Source organism: Mobula birostris, chromosome 7 (genome assembly GCF_030028105.1).
Source record: "Mobula birostris isolate sMobBir1 chromosome 7, sMobBir1.hap1, whole genome shotgun sequence".
Taxonomy (NCBI): domain Eukaryota; kingdom Metazoa; phylum Chordata; class Chondrichthyes; order Myliobatiformes; family Myliobatidae; genus Mobula; species Mobula birostris.
Genome location: NC_092376.1, coordinates 51,415,265 through 51,434,492, shown reverse-complemented (window position 1 = coordinate 51,434,492; position 19,228 = coordinate 51,415,265). Strand labels below are relative to the sequence as shown.

The 19,228-nt window shown below is 41.9% G+C and overlaps 1 protein-coding gene across 3 annotated transcripts in view; it reads left to right on the top strand.

Moving 5' to 3' along the window:
• The window catches only part of LOC140200739 (glutamate receptor 4), a 242,521-nt gene that overhangs the window by 15,758 nt on the left and 207,535 nt on the right, over positions 1-19,228 (top strand). For all 3 annotated transcript variants that reach the window (XM_072264330.1, XM_072264329.1, XM_072264328.1), the window contains exon 3: positions 10,028-10,267. In XM_072264330.1, coding sequence (XP_072120431.1) covers positions 10,028-10,267 — 240 coding nt within the window. The remainder of the gene's footprint in view (positions 1-10,027; positions 10,268-19,228) is intronic.

Here is a 19,228-nt window from a genome sequence, read left to right as displayed (position 1 = left end):
CTCCAACTTGATGGCATGAACATTGACTTCTCTAACTTCCGCTAATGCCCCACCTGCCCCTTGTGCCCCACCTGCCCCTTGTACCCCATCCGCTATTTATTTATATACACTCATTCTTTTTCTTTTTCTCTCTCTCCTTTTTCTCCCTCTGTCCCTCTCACTATACCCCTTACCCATCCTCTGGGTTCCCCCCACCTTTTCTTTCTCCCTAGGCCTCCTGTCCCATGATCCTCTCGTTTCCCTTTTGCCAATCAACAGTCCAGCTCTTGGCTCCATCCTTCCCCCTCCTGTCTTCTCCTATCATTTTGGATCTCCCCCTCCCCTTCCCACTTTCAAATCTCTTACTAGCTCTTCTTTCAGTTAGTCCTGACGAAGGGTCTTGGTCCAAAACGTCGACTATACCTCTTCCTGGGGATGCTGCCTGGCCTGCTGCGTTCACCAGCAACTTTGATGTGTGTTGCTTGAATTTCCAGCATCTGCAGATTTCCTCGTGTTTGTGTTTTTAACTCATCTCCTTCTACCTTAGGCTGCAAACTTATCAATCAGCCCTGCTGTGGACCACTTTCTGGAGGTCCAAGACGCTGACTTCTACAAAGAAGGGATCCATATGCTCCACAACCGCTGGACTAAGTGTGTAAATGTAAGAGGGGACTATGTTGAAAAATAAATGTGCTAGGTTTTCTAAAATTGACTCCTTCTACCTTAGGCCATGAACATATCAATCACCCCTCGTATTTAATTCAAACAATGAATCTGAATTTTGTTATGGGAGAAAATAATCAATAACATATTATTTAAGGTATGCTAGAAGAAAGTCTCTAGAGTGTCAACAAATTCTCATCTGGAATTTGTATACCAGCTTTCTCTCTCCCCTTGCCACACTTGATAAATGGTACAACTTGTTAAGTATGTAGTATCTATCAGTCCCAATAAAATTGACACTTGGTGTTTATTGTATCAGATATTAATTTATTATCCCTTAAATGGTTGAGCCAATTTTTGGCTTTGAAAGTAAACCAACCCTTTAGTATTCTGACATTGTTCAATGTTGTCAGTGTATTAACCGGATTGAACTGGGGAATCCAACATATTTTGCATTGTGGTTGAGGCTATATGACTAAACACAATTGATCTGTGCTCGTATGGGATAAACACTGCAGTTTTGCATCCTATGGGTGGGAGGGGGTTGGATCGCAGGATAGAATTGCTAATATTTTTTGGGACATGTGCTAGGTGAAAGCACTTTTTAATTTGTGACTATAATCACTTCAGTAAAGCTGCATTATTCATTGAACTATAGAATGAACAAGTTATTTAAAGAGATTTATTTTCATAGATAGCCTTGCATTGCCATGTACAAGATATAAGATGACTGGTTTTCACCTGATGTTATTTGGAAACATGTTCATGAGAACGCTGCTGTTTCCACTCCCAGCTTTCCTTTCAGTAAAGGTCAGATATGAATAATGAACGTGAAGGTCTCATTAGACACAGCAAAAAAAAACGTTTAACAATCTATCATTTGCTGAAAAAGTACATGAATAAAACATTTCGGGTCTGACAGAGTGCCGGTAGGTTCACTTTTTGAAAGATGAATGGCAGGCTAGTGGGACAAAATAAAGAATCTCCAGGGCTGCTGGGATTACCGTTTGTTCCTGCAGTGATGCACAGTGTTAATCTAGGAAAAGATGGGGATAGGAAATTGGGGGGGCAAGAAACTGGTAAGCAAGATTCCCATTTTTTTCAGGCATGGAACAGGCACCCCTGTATCCAAGATGACACGTGACAGGTGGATTCTGCCATATCAAATCAAAGGCTCCTTTTGAATCCAGGGCATATGCAGGAAGGTGTATTCAAATACCTTGAGGTAATATTAAAATAAAGATCCAGTGCTGGTCTTTACCAGTGCATGACTCATTGGATAAAAACTTGCCCAGCAATCGTGCCACCTACAGCTGCAGGAATATTAATTACTGAGCGTATCTTCTGTATTAAGGTTAATAATTAATGTCTTCTCTTCGAGTCTAGCCAACTTCTACACCTTTTATTTGACTATTTTCTCTATCCCACAACTGGATTTTAGAATTCAAAGAGCAACTTTGTGCTGGTGTTGCTTTACTGCCTGATAGAGAGTTTATTTCACTGGTGGTTTAGTAGGTTTTTATTCGTGGTTAGAACAGCTAAGGCAGAAGCAATAGGAAGGTGGAATGCTAACTTGTTCCAGACTGATTTATGGGAAAAGAGCAGCAATGCCGCATATATTGCCTGTATCTAATGATCCTTGAAGGTGTTGGGGAGCCATCTCTTTGACCTGCTGGAGTCCTTCTGAGGGCACTCCACAAAAGTCACTCCACACTTTAAGAAAAGAGGGAGGCAGCAGAAAGGAAATTGTAGACCAGTTAGCCTGACCTCAGTGACTGGGAAGTTGTTGAGTCAATTGTTAAGGAAGAGGTTATGGAATACCTGGTGATACAGGACAAGATATTATAAAGTCAGCATGGTTTCCTTAAGGGAGAATCCTGCTTGACAAATCTGTTGGAATTCATTGAGGAGATTACGAGTAGGATAGATAAAGGGAATGTAGTAAATGTTGTATATTTGGATTTTCAGAAGGCCTTTGACAAGGTGCCGCACATTAGATTGCTTACCAAGATAAGAGCCCGTGGTATTACAGGGAAGTTACTAGCATTGGCTGATTGGTAAGAAGCAGAGAACGGGAATAATAGGATCCTTTTCTGGTAGGCTGCCAGTGACTAGTGGTGTTCTGCAGGGATCGGTGTTGGGACTGCTTTTTATGTTGTATGTCAATGATTTAGATGATGAAATAGCTGGCTTTCTTGCCAAGTTTGCAGATGATACGAAGATTGGTGGAGGGGCAGGTAGTGTTGAGGAAACAGGAAGGCTGGGGAATGTCTTGGACAGATTAGGAGAATGGGCAAGGAAGTGGCAAATGAAATACAATGCTGAAAAATACATGGCCATGCACTTTGGTACAAGAAATAAATGTGCCAACTATTTTCTAAACAGGCAGAAAATCCAAAAATCTGAGTTACAAAGGGACTTGGGAGTCCTTGTGTGGAACACCGTGTAGATTAACTTGCGGGTAGAGTCAGTGGTGAGGGAGACAAATGCAATGTTAGCATTCATTTCAAGACGTCTAGGATATAAGTGCAGGGATGTAATGCTGAGGCTTTATAAGGCACTGGTGAGGCCTCACCTTGGGTATTGTGAACAGTTTTGGGCTGCTCATCTAAGGAGAGATGTGCTGGTCTTGAAGAGGGTTCAGAGAAGGTTCACAAGGATGATTCCAGGAATGAAAGGGCTATCATATGAATGCTGGAATTTAGAAGGAAGGGGGAGCGGGGGATCTCATTGAAACCTTTTGGACGTTGAAAGGCCTAGACAGACTAGATGTGGAAAGGATGTTTCCCATGGTGGGGAGTCTAGGAAAAGGGGGCACAGCCTCAGGATAGAGGGGTGTATATTTAAAACAGATGCAGAGAAATTTCTTTAGCCAGACGGTGGTGAATTTGTGGAATTTATTACCACAGGCAGCTGTAGAGGCCAGGTTGTTGGGTGCATTTAAGGCAGAGATTGATAGGTTCTTGGTTGGCCGTGGCAGCAAAAGTGGGGAGAAGGCTGGGAAGTGGGGCTGCAGAGGGGGAAGATGATCTGCCATGACTGAATGGCAGAGCAGACACGATGGGCCAAATGGCCTAATCCTGTTTCATGTCTTATGGTCTATGGTCTAATTCTGTCTGGGATAGATTTTCAGGAGTTAGGCACTGACGATGAAGGAAACATAAAGACCCGAGAGTACAGATACTGGAATCTGGAGCAAAAAGTAACAGAAAATGTTAGAGAAACTCAATTGGACAGCCATATTTGTATAGGCAGAGGATTTCCGCAGTAGGTCCAACAGTGTGACACGCACCAATAGCTGGGGGAGTTCAACAAGTTGGGCAGCATCTAGGGATGAGAATGACCAGTTGATGTTTTAGCCGAGACCCTTCCCCAGGACTGGTAAGGAAGGAGCAGAAGAAAGAATCAGAAGGTAAGTAGAAGGGTAGAAGTACAAGCTGGCAGGTCAAACGTGAGGCCATGTGAGAGGGGAAGGTGAGTGGGCAGGGAGGAGGGATGAAGTAAGATTTGATAGAGGTATACAAAATTATGAGAGTAATGCAAGCTTTTTCCACTGGGGTTGGGTGAAACTAGAACTAGAGCTCATGGGTTAAGGGAGAGATGAAACATTTAAGAGGAACTTCTTCACTCGGAGGGTGGTGAGAGTGTGGAACGAGCTGCCAGCACAAATGATAGATGTGGGTTTGATCTCAACATTTATGAGAAGTGTGGGTAAGTACATGGATGGGAAGGCTATGTAGGGCTGTGGGACAGGTGCAGGTCTATGAGACTAGGCAGAATAACTATTTAGCACAGACTAGATGGGCCTGTTTTTTTTCGTGCTGTAGTGCTCTATAACACTATTGGCTTGTACTGCATTAGTTTTGCCACCTGGCTTGCAGTATTAGCTGCTTCATTTTCTGTATAGAACTGAACATGAGCAAACACACCTACTTCTGACCTTATGAAAGGAAGAAGCTCATGGATGAAGTCTTTGAAAATGGTTGGGTCTGGAACACGACCTACAGCGATAACTCGGAGGTGGTGTGACTGACTTTTAACAATTATGTCCCTCTTTCACCATGCACAGTATAACTCCTGCTGGAGTGGTTTCACCCCAGTTTGACCAGGAATCCTATAGGCACACACGATTGAGTAATGACTGAAGTCAAGGCACTCGCTCACATCGTAGCTCTGTAATTCAGCTCTTTGGTTAAGCCTGGTCACAATGAAATCTGGACCCTGGTAAATCCTGGCAAGCTGCTGATGAACACATAACCTGTCATAACACTGTCAATGACACCTTCCACTTGAAAACACTGCTGATGACTGAGGGCAGAAACCATCCTGACTGATATGCTTTTTGTCCACAAGTCAGAGCTAGAAAATGTTCCACATAATTGTGTGTATGCTAGTTATGTAAGTGCCCTGGAATATCAATGAAAGGAATGGCTAGTTCTGGAATGTAAGCTTAGGTCAACATGGTTTGGAGCTCTAGTCTTTGGGGCATCCAGTATTCTTGGCTATTTCTTTATATCAAGTGTTGAGTAAAATTAGTGGTATTTGTCATCCATTCGGTACTTCTGGCTAAAGGTCGGTGCTATTGCTTCAACTTTGTCATTCCCACTCATGGGATGGGATTGCTCTGGCAACCTTCTGTTGAGATTGGGAATATTCTTGAAACCCCTCCTTTCCACGACCGTGTATGAGTGCTGAGTGTTTAACTGATTCATTGATTGTGGGATTGTTTAGCTCTTTATGCCCGTATTGTGTGCTGCTTTCCTGTTTTTAAAAAGGACACATATAGTTCTGAGTTGCCATTTCAGTAGCTTGGCACTTCACCTTTAGGGCATTCAGGCTACTGTACCCAGTAAGCCTGTCAACACGGCCCCACCGAACAAGGGATGGCCCTATGGCTTCATAATAATAATGGAATAAAGGATATGACAGACACTGAGGTTGCAGATTCTAGTGAGGTACATTTTTTTTGGTGACCGTAGTGACTTGTGGATGCTCAGATTTGTTCAGCTTGACCTGTTTTGAACATAGCCCAATGAGTGCAAGGGTAGTGGTGCATTCTGGGATGGAAGGTGCTCTGTGTGATGGGACTATCTCCCTATGGGGACTACTTTATGGACACTCCATCCATTACAGCCATCGACAGATACATCTGCCGTGAACATTTTTGGTGAAGACAGGTTAAATTTTATTCCTCGTGTTAGCTCAGTCACTGCGGACTTTGCAGACTTTGCACTGTGCCTTTATAAAAGGGTAGTTTCAGACATTAAAAAGGGTTCCAAAGTAACAGTGGAGTGGACCATTAAAGTTGGTGTCTGAGTCCTGTGCAGAAAACTTAACATGAATGGTCAAGTGTGAGACAGAAGTTGTGAATAAATCCTGTGCAGTTCCCCTCACAACAAGACCTCACCACATCCATGACCCGTCCTGGCAATGACACGGTCTCCAGAGCACCATCCTCAAATAAGCAAAAAACATGGAAGCCATCTCTCATGTCCAATTACTGCTTGCCACCGACACGTGTTACTGGCAACCTTTTGAGGGGTTTTGAGAATCTGCCTGCTTTGATCAGACTGTTCCTGTGTTTTTCTGGCTTTGTGAAGTGGGGAAGTTCTGAGATTTGGAGGTAAAAAATATCTGAGTATTTGGAGTTAGTTTGCATTGAGAAGTGAATGAATTTGGGGAGAGAGAATGTTTAATTAATGGGTCTTCAGACTTTGTAATAAGGGAGAAAATTTTCCCTAATAATGATTGTGATATTGTTAAACATTTTCCATTTATTTCAACAACACTGTGGCAATTTTAAACATTGTGCCAGCCAACACTGAAGACAGTCTTAATAGAACCACGCCCTTTGCTCCCCTCACCAAACCAGCTGAAAGAAGTGGCATTCCTGTCTCTCAGCTGGTGATTTGGGGTGGAGGCACCAACCTGAGACTGAGGGCTGAGGTGGGCATTCTGGAGCGCTCTGAGATTGCACCATTTTGGCTGCAGTCACTGTGCATCTCCTCATCTGGGAGTGCAGGCTATCTTTAAATGCCAGTAGATTTCATGGTTCCCCAGAGCCAAGCAGTTCAACCATTAAAAAGCAGCAATATCTGCACTGTCTGTACATCTGTCGACACTGGGAGACTGACATCACAATCTGATTTTTCCCATAATCCCTACAATCACATGAATGGACCTACTGTCCCCAGGGTGCAATCGAATTTTCAGACTGTGTGATCTGTGTGCGTGAGTGCTGATTATAGCTTGGGAGTGCTGTTTTAGTCTCATCTGTCATCGCTTGCCTGACTAATATTCCTGCCACTATTGACAGGGAGTTGCTTTGTTTAATGAAGTAAAGTTTTTTTTGGATCATGTTGAAGGACAGCAGCATCTTTGCATTCATTGGGAAAAACAAAACCAGCCTACATGTGCAAAACCTGAATGCAGCTGGAACTGCCTTGAGACCGCACTGTACAGTGTGTTTCCTACACTGGCTGTGGTAGTCAATGTGCGGCTGCTTATTTTACAGACGTTTATTTGATGTGGATTGTGTACACTGTTTTATCACACAGGCTCCATTGGGTAATTTAGAAATTCACCGAATAAGTGTCTAATTAGATCCAGTGCCAGGATGAAGGAAAACTAAATTTGTTCGTACTTTAAAAATAAACACAACCAGTTCCTTATTCATCAGGCTTCCAGCAATAAGATAATGGACGTTCCTTCAAAGATGAGCTGGCTCCGTAGGACCATCTGTGGAAATCATTAATGGAGGTATGTCCTGAGTCGGCCTGAGGACCTTTCCGTGTTTTGCATCACAGACGCTGGTGTGAAGCCAGAGGAATATAGGCAGCAGTGTGAAACGCACAAACTGCTCTTTGCTCACAATGTAATTCCTGCAATGTTTGAAGACTAATGTCTAGCTGGCCACCATGCTGTTCCCTCTGCCTCTTCATTTTTCTTGCACAGTGGTGACTGGTTATCTAAAATTTAACTTGTCCTGCTGGGATCCAGATTTGGGAAGTGATCGGATGTGGCAATCCTGTTACTTTGCAGCATGCTTGCTAAGAATTTAGTCATTATCTATTTTAATTCTAATCCACATGCAGTCCTGCTGAGTTGACGAGAGGTTATGACTGATTTATGGACCCTCTATATTAAACTCTTTTAACAGTATGTTCTGAAAATTACCACTAAATTAGACATTTATAATTGTCTTTGGGCACTAGCTGGTGCCTTAATTGTATGTTTGTTTTTCAACAACTGGAAACTCCACTTTTCCGATCCAGGAGCCACCTGCTAAGTGTTTCTGGCATTGTCTGTAGGGATTGCAAATCTCTGATTAGTTGGGTGTGACAGGCAATGAGCGATGGGCGTCCAGTGGCTGTCCATTGCCTCCACTTTGGCAATCAGGTTTAAACAGACGTTCTGGTGTGATGAAGATAAACAGTCCACATGGATAGTCTTCTCGGGGCAAGGTTATTGAAGGTCATCTTCACTCATGAGATACTGCAAGATGAATAAAACTGGAAGACGTAGGAGCAGAATTAAGCCATTTGGCCCATCGACCCATTTGACTCATAACATGGTTGATTTATCAACCCTTTCAACCCCATTCTCTTGTTGCTCCCCATCATCTTTGATGCCCTTACTAATCAAGAAACTATCAAGCTCCGCTTTAATTATACCCAATGACTTGGCTTCCTCAGCCATCTATGGCAATGAATTCTACAGGTTTAACAGCCTCCAGATATTGTCTTATATAATTCTCCCAATAATTATCTCCATTAAAGTTAACTAGGTGAAAATATAACATGGCTGCCCATTTGATCTGGCCTGATTGAATTGTACAAAGACAGGGTGACCCCTTTTGACGCACTTTAGGGGGAACACATGCTACTGTGTTTTCATTTGGTCAAGAAGCTATCCAAAATTGTGGATAAGTCAAATACAATTAGTTTCTTTAATGTCTTTTTTATGTTCTATTAAATGGATGTTGAATGGTGTCAGGCCTGCATGTGCAGACTCTTTCCAGTCTTCACCCAGCTCATAGGATTCACCTGCCACTCCTTCCAAACTCGTCACCTGCAGCCTGTTTAACCCCAGTTCTCATCCACAGTCCTCGTTCATCATCAAACCAGCCGGCCTCAGTCTTTGCTCTCTCTGCTTAAAATTTACCTTGTCGCTTGTTGTGTTTAGTTTCTGTTCTTTCTTGTTTTGTGCCCTATTGTGGCTTGTTATTTTGTAGTCTATTATTAAGGTTATCATTTACTGCAAAATCGTCTCTGCTGCTCTGCTTTTGTGTCAAGCCTCCTTTACATTTCCTGACAATAGACTTTGCTAATGCTTTGATATGTAGTGAAGAAAGCAAGCAGCCACGTGCTTCTCATTGTTAGTTTAACTGCACACCGATGCATTGATCTCATGAATAAAAATGGGAAAAGTATAAAAGAAAGGTGATTCCAAAATGCCCCTTTTACAAAAACTCTCAGTATTCACCCATCTTTGCCTGTTCTCCTCTGCAGTGCCTGAATGTATCAAAATAGACAATGACTCACTTGTTTGAAGCCGACTATATCCACACCACGCTTCTCCCCTCATTTCGTAAATATTAATTGATGTTACTGTTAATCCTGTGATCGAAGATTTGAGTTGGAGTAGAATTCCAATGTAGTGACCAAGTTTGGAAAAGCATAAATAATATATCAGTAGCAGAAGAAATGTGAATTTCAATCTGGAACTGTCTCCATGGTAATGTTATGATTTTTATGTTGTGATCAGTTTGACAGCCATGCAGCACGGGAGAGAGCTCCTGTGTGCTGACGGTGCTCACACCATTAAGTCAGTGAAGTTCTTGCTCCCAGCTGATGAAAAGTTGGTGTGTTGTTCTTGGATTTGAAAGGTCTATCTGTAACGCTAAGAATAGCCAGGTGGCACATACTCTGCTGAATTCATGAAAGGTGGGAAGTTCCTCAGGCCATGTGCCATTGGGTTTTGGCACCTTGGGACTGAACACCAGAATAATCATAAGCTTCCAAGAAAGGGTTAAAAGTTGGAGAAAACTGATATATTTTCCTTTGACTAGTTTGGAAATAAAGTGTATGTTTTCACCTTAACTCGCTGGTTGCAAGTGATCCTCTGTCCTCACTAATAAAGAAAGCAAATCACAAAGTGGAAGAACAAGAATTTTGCAAATACATAATGTGCATTTGTCAGATGTCTGCAACTAATTCTAAACAAATTGAACTTAGAACATGGAGTTGTAAATGTATCCAATTACTATATAGTCTTCAGAAAACCGATTACTGGATGTGTATAATTACCACTAAACATGGCCTAAAATGATAATATGAATTTTAAAAGTGATTAGAATGGTAATTTATTGTTATTCTCTTTGCAGTCTGTTCTCAGTACTCCAGAGGGGTGTTTGCCATCTTTGGCATGTACGATAAGAGATCTGTGCACACGCTGACATCGTTCTGCGGGGCGCTACACATATCTTTGATCACACCAAGTTTCCCGACGGAGGGTGAGAGCCAGTTCGTGCTCCAATTGCGGCCATCTTTGAGAGGGGCATTACTTAGCCTGCTTGACCACTACGAGTGGACTAAATTTGTCTTCTTGTACGACACTGACCGAGGTAAGTTCGAATACAGTTCCACTCAGTCGTGTGTCTTTTGCATTTATAGTGGGTCTTTTATTCGATATTATCGGTACGTATTTTTGTAGATTGCTTGGGTTAGTCAATATGCTCGTTCCAGTCAAAATGCTCAATGGAAGTGCAGGATTGGTCAGCCTTATAATGGGATCAAAACTTGAATTTTGAGATTTGATTTGCTGTTAATAAATATTAAATTGACAATTCTCTAATCTTGATCTCATAAAGAATTGCCAAACTATTTGAGTGGTTTAGGTTCTGTGGAAATGTCTAGGTAATGAAATAGTGGTCTGTCTAATTCAATGTTGCCAAGCAATAATTCAGCTTTCTGCTAAAAATCTGGTGTCATCTCTTGTGCAGGAATGGATTCTGTAAAGTTTAGTCCTCTTTTACGCTTCTTGTGAACTACTTTACTTCCTCCTTTTATAAATGTTAAGTTAGCAAATCTATTTTTTTTCCAGAAGTATAACCTAACCAATTTGCTATTCTCCTTAATCAGTGAAATGATTAGTCCGTGCGCCTGATGCTAATGCATATTGCATGATGGCAGTGCCACCTGCTGGTCTTAAGTCAGTCTGAGATGTGAGCTGGCAGTAACACATCTGTAGCTTTCCTATTAATGATCATTAGAACGAAGTCTGCATTTCTTACCAATATTTCTTCAGTTCTCTAAAAGTAAAAATGTTGATCATTTTCATATGCCAACAATGAGGATGCCTTTCCTTGGAGCATGAGGATAAACCAGCATAAAATAGCACTTATTTTTTGATTATGGGGAAATTGGCAGGCAGATTATTGGCACCAGTTAATGGCATAGCCTGTGTTTTTTTCAGAAGAAAGGAAATGGCACAATTAATGTGTTCTTGGTTTACTGGTGCTTATATCCTAAACGAAAATGGCCAAATCTCATATTTATTCTGTGTTTGCGTGTTGCCAACTATTGCTGTTTTAATTCCAGTTCTATGTTCAAAACAGCATCCAGTCCATCAGTTTTGACATTGAAGTAATCATTGATGCATCCAGATGTTTGTACTAATGCATATTTTTAACTGTTGGCTCTTGGGTATTGCAATTGATTTTGGGATTCTCTGCAAAGCACTGCCGTGTGTGAATGGGAATGTCTCCAACTGCAGTATGAAATGGTAGTTTGACATCTCTGAGCTGAAGCTTTGTGTATGGTCCATGATGAACTGATCCAATCAAGCATCTATGTAAAGCATGAAAATTAAACATCTAGGAAAGGACTGTTAGCTGCTTAAGTCACTGTTGTTTAAATGGGACCCCTCACTTACGAAGTATTAACCTGACCAAACAATTAATTATTCCTCCTAATTTCTGTATTTTTGTCTCTTTTTGGTGATAACATTGGCATCATGATTTATGTATCTATTTTATCTGGTGTGATGATAAGACTGAATGATGAGTCTTGTTTCTCTCAGCTTCAGAATTGTGGGATTCAAATCAGTGTTAACTTTTTTGATAACTCCTCAGTTTAACTATCCAGTAGTCTTGGGCGCATCCTCCCACTTTTCATGAATATTTATCAAATGCTCTGCTACCCAGATCTTAATTTCCCTTAACCTCACATATACCATTGCCTCTGTGCTTGCTGTTCTATATTTGCTTTCAATTTTGAGAAGGCTTTAGTCCTCTCTTCTGTAACTTTGAGTTAAAGATTCAAAGTAAAACTTATTATCAGGGTACATAAATGTCACCACATACAACCTTGAGATTCTTTTTCCTGCGGGCAGACTCAGCAAATCTATAGAATAGTAACTGTAAACAGGATCGATAAAAGAGGAAGAGCATAGAAGACACAAACTTGAAATGCAACTGTAAATAACGAGAGCATGAAATAACAAGATTAAAAGTCCTTAAAGTTGAGATCATTGGTTGGGGGTGCAATTATCCTCTTTCATTCAAAAGCCTGATGGTTGAGCAGTAGTAACTGTTCTTCAACGCTCTCAAATTTCTGCCCCTGTGTACATCTGACATTGACCATCAAATTAATGGTCTGTTGTCCATTTGAAACAACAATTAATCTCATTGATAGTGTAATGTATCTACTATACCAAAGCTTGGGATCAATTTTAAAATGAAAGATTGCTATCAGGTAAATTCATTGTTGTACAGGCTCAGCCAACAGAACTAGTTGAAAACTTAGACCAATTTCCACTCTGCTGGCAAAATGCACTTCAAGCAACTTGCCGCTGGGATGGAGGTTGAAGGTAGATGGAATGCAGGGTGGGGTCACAGTAGATGCAAATAGGACGTTGGGGAATATTCCCAAGAGAAGGAACTGGGGGTTAGCATCAGGCTCCCTGATCTGATGCCAATCAGCTGATTAAAAATTAAAATTTTCCTCTTTTGGAGCAGTCTACAGGTCTGCTGATTTGGCCACACAACAAATACTACTGTTACATCAAAACTGCCTTTTGATGTGAAATCCTGTCAGATTTCAAAGGCTAAACAACTCCTTCTCTCTTTCTGGCATGAATCTGGAAAACCCTTTAAGAGTCTCCATCAAAATGGTGGCAGTGAGACCACAGTGGTGAGCTCAGTGCAGTGACTTCCAGCCTTTTCTTTGGCTGGCAAATAGATGAAAATCGTCATTCAGAATTCATCCCAACCTCAAACAGAATTGAAATTCACTTGCGGATTTCAATAGTTCCCGACTCTTACTAAGTGTAGTTGGTTTAGAAAGTAACATTTCAAGAGCAGTGAGGAGATTTGGCCTGTAGTATTCTATGTTAATTCAGAGAGATCCAGTAACTGTGAAATAAAAGCAGCCTAAAGTAATTGAAGTTAAGCTTCTAAAAATGGCCTATCTTTGTGTATCTAATACAACATCTGATGTGTTTAGTAAACATAGCTGTTATGATTTGTTTTTTTGGTCTTAAATGTTCACCTCGGACAGATGAAGGGATGGATGTCTTTACTGCCTGATTGATAACTTGGTGGAGTGGACTAATGCCTGTTATCGAATTCACTGCTTCCCCCCGCCCCCCCATTTGAAATGGTTCATAAGTCTTTTATTCATGTATCAGCTTTCATCATTTCAACCTGCCCAAAGGCAATTAAACCAATGAATACTTCTCACTGTTTTAATGTGAAGCCTTGATTTCTGTGAACCAAATTCCTGCAAACAGGGTTGAGATTTTGTAGAGTTCTTTGAGAGAGAAATGTTGGTCAGGATGTGAGACAGAATCCTTTTGCTCATTCTCCGATAATGGTATGAAGTTGTTTACACCCGAGAAGGAGCCATTTGTATTTTTCACTTATTCAAGATTTAGTATTTTTTTTGGTTGTTTTTTGAGTTGAGGTCCTGGAAATGTTCATCTAAAACAATTTGATTTGCATTCCTGCAATGTACTGTTTAAAGAAGCTGTGAAAGCAATCAAGTTTGCAAAGTTCGGAATAGTTCAAGGTGAGAGTGAATTAAAATCTTAACAGGGACAATGCTTTAATTGAATTCTGGAACATCTCCAAAAATAGCTCAGCTAAGGAAGTGAATTGCCTCGGATTTTGCAGTGACTTTGTGAAATGTAGTAGGGAGAAAGAATGTTTTTCTCATGCTTTGGGTTATTGCATGCACAGGAGTGGACAAGGTAACTAGAGTGGTTCCCACTGATCTCTGAGAGAGATAACATGTCCTCTCTTCAGCATTTTACTACAAGATTTCTGAACTGTGCTGGCCCAGCTAATTTTGATAATATAGACTGAGTACTCCTTATCTGAAATGCTTGGTGCAGGAAGTATTTCAGATTTTGAATTTTTTTCAGGTTTTGGAATATATAGTGAGATAGCTTGGGGAATTGCCATCATTTCTGACTCTGAATTTATGTGCTACTGGTAAGCAGTCTTTGTCTTGCACATGTTCATCTCATGTATGTATTCAACAGTAAAAATGACTACATACTATTAATGTAATGGAAATATAATGTGTGCAAGGTAACAAGAGCAGCACGGCAGCATCGGAGAATAAATACCTGAATCAGTTGTTGAGCAACTAACAATGGCAGGCTTTCAGTCTCCACCTACGATGCCATGTTTTGATTAAAAGGGTATAGGACAGTGTATCTGTATTCCACTTCTTTAGGTTTTAGGGAAGGTATAAAGACAGTCAGCATTGTGAACTTGTTCTGGTGTTAGATTTTCATCTGCAACGTTTTTGCAAACTTATCAATGAATTTCTCTGCTGCCTCATGATTAGCAGTCTGCTTCAGTTTAAAATCTTTAAAAATTTAATGCCATGCCCTTTCTCAAATTTCTGCAACCAGCCTGCTGAATGTTCATAATTACCTTCAATTTTCAGTTTGTTGCGATGGATCTTTGCTTGTTTCACGAGCAGTACACCATCAAGGCATATGTTCACTCCATCACGGATGAATCCATTCTCTCGATACACGATCAAGATCTTAATTTTCCCCATATGCAGTGTTTTTCTATTTTTCATTAACTTCTGTTCATTACATGTGTGAGGTCATTCCTCAGAACTGTCTGTGGTGTGTGGAGACCTGCACATCACCTGGGAACCTTGTGGAATTTTCCAATTGTGACGTCATGTCAGCACTCAAAAAGATTTTGGAGGTTTTCGGATTTTGGAATTTGGATAAGGAGCACTCAACGTGTAACAAACAAACAATTAGCTCAGGAGCCCAGGACTGGAAGAGGTGAGGGGCTCCTATCAAACATTAGGAAATATAGTAATCGGTGTACTATCAGGTACACATGCACATAATGTAATATTTAATCAGCCAGTCCAGGTTGTTACAGCCAGGGGAAGCAGTGGAGTCCCTGCTTGATACGTGCTGGAGCTCGTGGGATACACTGATACTTGGTGTTGTGGGCAGCTGTAGCTCTGCTGTGAAAGCTCACACTTGAGCTAAAAGAAGAAGAAGTAGTTGCCTTGGCAAGATTTTGAAAGGTGGCATTGTTAGTAGGGACGGAGGTAAAACCTCTCTCTCCATTGGCAGCAAACAAGCAGCCCTGGCTTCACCACAATTATAACTTCACTTGAGCCTTGTCCAACTGTCATTGAGCAGGGTACTGAGCAACCTCTTGACGTTCTGCCATCATAGCTCTCCGATATTTACTTTCAGTCCCACTGACCTAGTCACTCTGACACACAGCACCGTGCCATTGTGGATTTTGTTAAAGCGTAATGGGAGAAGACAGAGAGTGGTAGTGGATGATTGCTTCTCAGACTGGAGGCCTGTGACTAGTGGTGTGCCTCAGGGACCTCTGCTGCGACCATTGTTGTTTGTTGTCTATATCAATGATCTATAATGTGGTAAATTGGATCAGCAAGTTTGCTGATGACACTAAGGTTGGAGGCGTTGTGGACAGCGAGGAAGGCTTTCAAAGCTTGCAGAGGGATCTGGACCAACAGGGAAAATGGGCCAGAAAGTGGACAGGGTTGTAAAGAAGGTTTTTGACATCCTGGCATTCATAAATCGAAGTATTGAGTATAGGAGTTGGGATGTTATGGGGAGCTGGTACAAGACATTGGTGAGGCAAAATTTGGAGTATTATGTACAGTTCTGGTCACCTAACTATAGGAAGGATATCAGTAAGATTGAAAGAGTGCAGGGAAGATTTACTAGGATGTTGCCAGGTCTTCAGGAGTTGAGTTACAGGGATAGATTGAACAGGTTAGGACTTTATTCCTTGGAGCGTAGAAGAATCAGGGGAGATTTGATAGAGGTTTACAAAATTATGAGGGTATAGACAGAGTAAATGTGAATAGGCTCTTTCCGCTTGGATTAGGAGAGATAAATATGAGAGGACATGGCTTTAGGGTGAAAGGGGAAAGGTTTGGGGGAACATTAGGGGGAACTTCTTCACAGGTGGTGGGTGTGTGGAACGAGCTGCCATCTGATGTGGTAAATGCGGGCTAACTTAAGATTTAAGAATAAATTGGATAGGTGCATGGATGGAAGAGGTCTGGAGGGTTATGGACTGGATGCAGGTCAATGGGACTAGCGGAATAATGTTCGGCACAGACTGGAAGGGCCAAGTGGCCTGTTTTCTGTGCTGTAGTGTTCTATGGTTCTAATCAGGTACTCCACTGTGTGTGTACTTCCATAAGTTAGGTACATTAGTTAGTTTGTGTATTTAGTGCACAAACTCTCAGATGCTACTGGGCAACGTACAGTTATACCAAAGGTGTTTGCTCAAATTGAAATCATTTGCGAAAGATTTGGGCTGTGAGAACAGCACTGGGCCAGGTTGGGTACACTGGGGTGTGGCCAGTTTCAGCATTGGATCAAGTGACAGATCTTCCACAGGCAGCTGCGTGAAGAGTTAGTGATCACTGTCTGTTCTCCTCTTTGCCATTGTCCTCTGTCTCTCTTTTGCCTACCCCACCGACCCAAACCCCCATCCTTCACAACCATCTGTCCAACTGGCTCCACCACCCCAAATGATGACTCTCCTTCGTGCCCCACATAATCTTATCCCTCCAAGCAAAGTACATTTCCCTTTTTCCTAGTTAATTCTCTCTCTTCTCCCACCCCCCCACCCCAGACTGTAAATTGTTGCCTTGTCTTCAGCACATCGCTGCTCAACCCAACCATCTTCCACTCTCTCAATCTCCAACACTAACAGCTTTATGGCTCACTTCTCTAATCCCTTTCCTCTTCAGGTTAGGCCAGTTTTACTAAACATGGTGTCCTGGGTTCTAATTATCCCGTTGCTGTCTGTGTAAGACTTGGTGAAACTGGCCTCACTCCTGTATCCAGTGGGCAGGGCCTGTGCTGCTTCCAGCCCAAATCTCTCACAATTGATGTCAACTTGATAATGGAACACCACTGGTGTTACTGCATGTTGCCCAGTAGCCTCTGAATGATCATCTGAAGTGATGTTTTATCATCGTCCCATGCTGAAATGGAAGGTGACCATGGATAGCTGCAGTAGTTTCGCAGAAATTGGTGTTATTATAGATATTGCCTTATTTCTTCAGATAACTTCATCTCAATTTAACACTGCTGAGTTACTGGGGTGTGAGTCTGTAGTAGAACAGCCTTTCTATTGGAACAAGCTGACATGGAATTATTTTACTTTTTTCAGTCAGCTTGGTCACTTATGATTCTGTGACCATATTCTTGTCATCACTGAGGGGTTGAAGCAAAAGCGCTAACACAATTGCCAGCAACACACATCGAAGTTGCTGGTGAACGCAGCAGGCCAGGCAGCATCTCTAGCAAGAGGTACAGTCGAAGTTTCGGGCCGAGACCCTTCGTCAGGACTAACTGAAGGAAGAGTTAGTAAGAGATTTGAAAGTGGGAGGGGGAGGGGGAGATCTGAAAGGATCTCAATTGCCAGGGTTTGTAGAGGGTGTGCGCAGTGAGGTAGTATTCGGCTCGCTGGGAGATGGGCAATAATTGTAAACAAGCTTCTTGTATCTGACACAAAGCATTTTACATAGGCTCAAGTTCAATTAATATTAAAAGTACTAAACTGAGATAATCAGCTGCTTGGGATAACATGGGACTGTCTGGCAGAAATTATACTTGCAGCTCTGCTTTGCTGAGCTTTTGCTTCCTGACATTCAGATGCCATTGCATTTTTATTGCCAATTAACCACTGAAAGAGTTGTTGCCTTGCCACATTGCACTGCTCAATGGACATCCTTGCTGGTCCAGTTAATGACCTAAGAACATTTTAAATCTGGCTTCACACTAGCTACACTTCTAAGGTCAAACAAAACCCCAGGGGTAAGATTTGCACAGCTTGGAACTGAGCTTGAATTCCCCCGAGCAGTGCACTGGAAAATGTGTTGCTTTCATACAAACGCTGGGGAACTGGAGATGTACATGCAGTAGGTACAGTACATTGAATAGGATAAGCACTGGATTTGTGGACTGATTGACACAGATGTGAATACTGTAATGGCAGATAGAGTAATTTCTTCGGCCAACAACAAGTTTTGTGAAACGTCCTTGTCTGCAGTATGAATCAGGCTTAATATCATGGACAAAGTCGTGAAATTTGTTAATGTAGCGGCAATGGTACAATGCAATACATGATAAATATAGAAAAATAATTGAATTGCAGTAAGATATTCATGTATATTAAATAATTAAATTAAAATAGTGCAAAAACAGGGAAAAAAGTGAGGTAGTGTTCATGGGTTCAATATCCATTTAGAAATCAGATGGCAGAGGGGAAGAAGCTGTTCTTGAATGGCTGAATGTAACATCAGGCTTCTGTACGTCCGCCCTGATGGTAAAAATGAGAAGAGGGCATGTTCTGTGTGGTGGGGGATCCTTAATAATGGACGCTGCCTTTCTGAGGCACAGCTCCTTGAAGATGCCTTGGATACTATGGAGGCTACTACGGTAGGAAACTTTGTCACATGGTGTGAGCAGAATTATCTGCAGCTTAATGTGAAAAAGACTAAGGAGCTGGTGGTAGACCTGAGGAGAGCTAAGGTACCCGTGACCCCTGTTTCCATCCAGGGGGTCAGTGTGGACATGGTGGAGGATTACAAATACCAGGGGATATGAATTGACTAAATAAACTGGACTAGTCAAAGAACACTTAGGCTGTCTACAAGAAGGGTCAGAGCCGTCTCTATTTCCTGAGGAGACTGAGGTCCTTTAACATCTGCCAGACAATGCTGAGGATGTTCTACGAGTCTGTGGTGGCCAGTGCTATCATGTTTGCTGTTGTGTGCTGGGGCAGCAGGCTGAGGGTGGCAGACACCAACAGAATCAACAAACTCATTCGTAAGGCCAGTGATGTTGTGGGGATGGAACTGGACTCTCTGACGGCAGTGTCTAAAAAGAGGATGCTGTCCAAGTTGCATGCCATCTTGGACAATGTCTCCCATCCACTACATAACGTACTGGTTGGGCACAGGAGTACATTCAGCCAGAGACTCATTCCACCGAGATGCAACACAGAGCGTTATAAGAAGTCATTCCTGCCTGTGGCCAT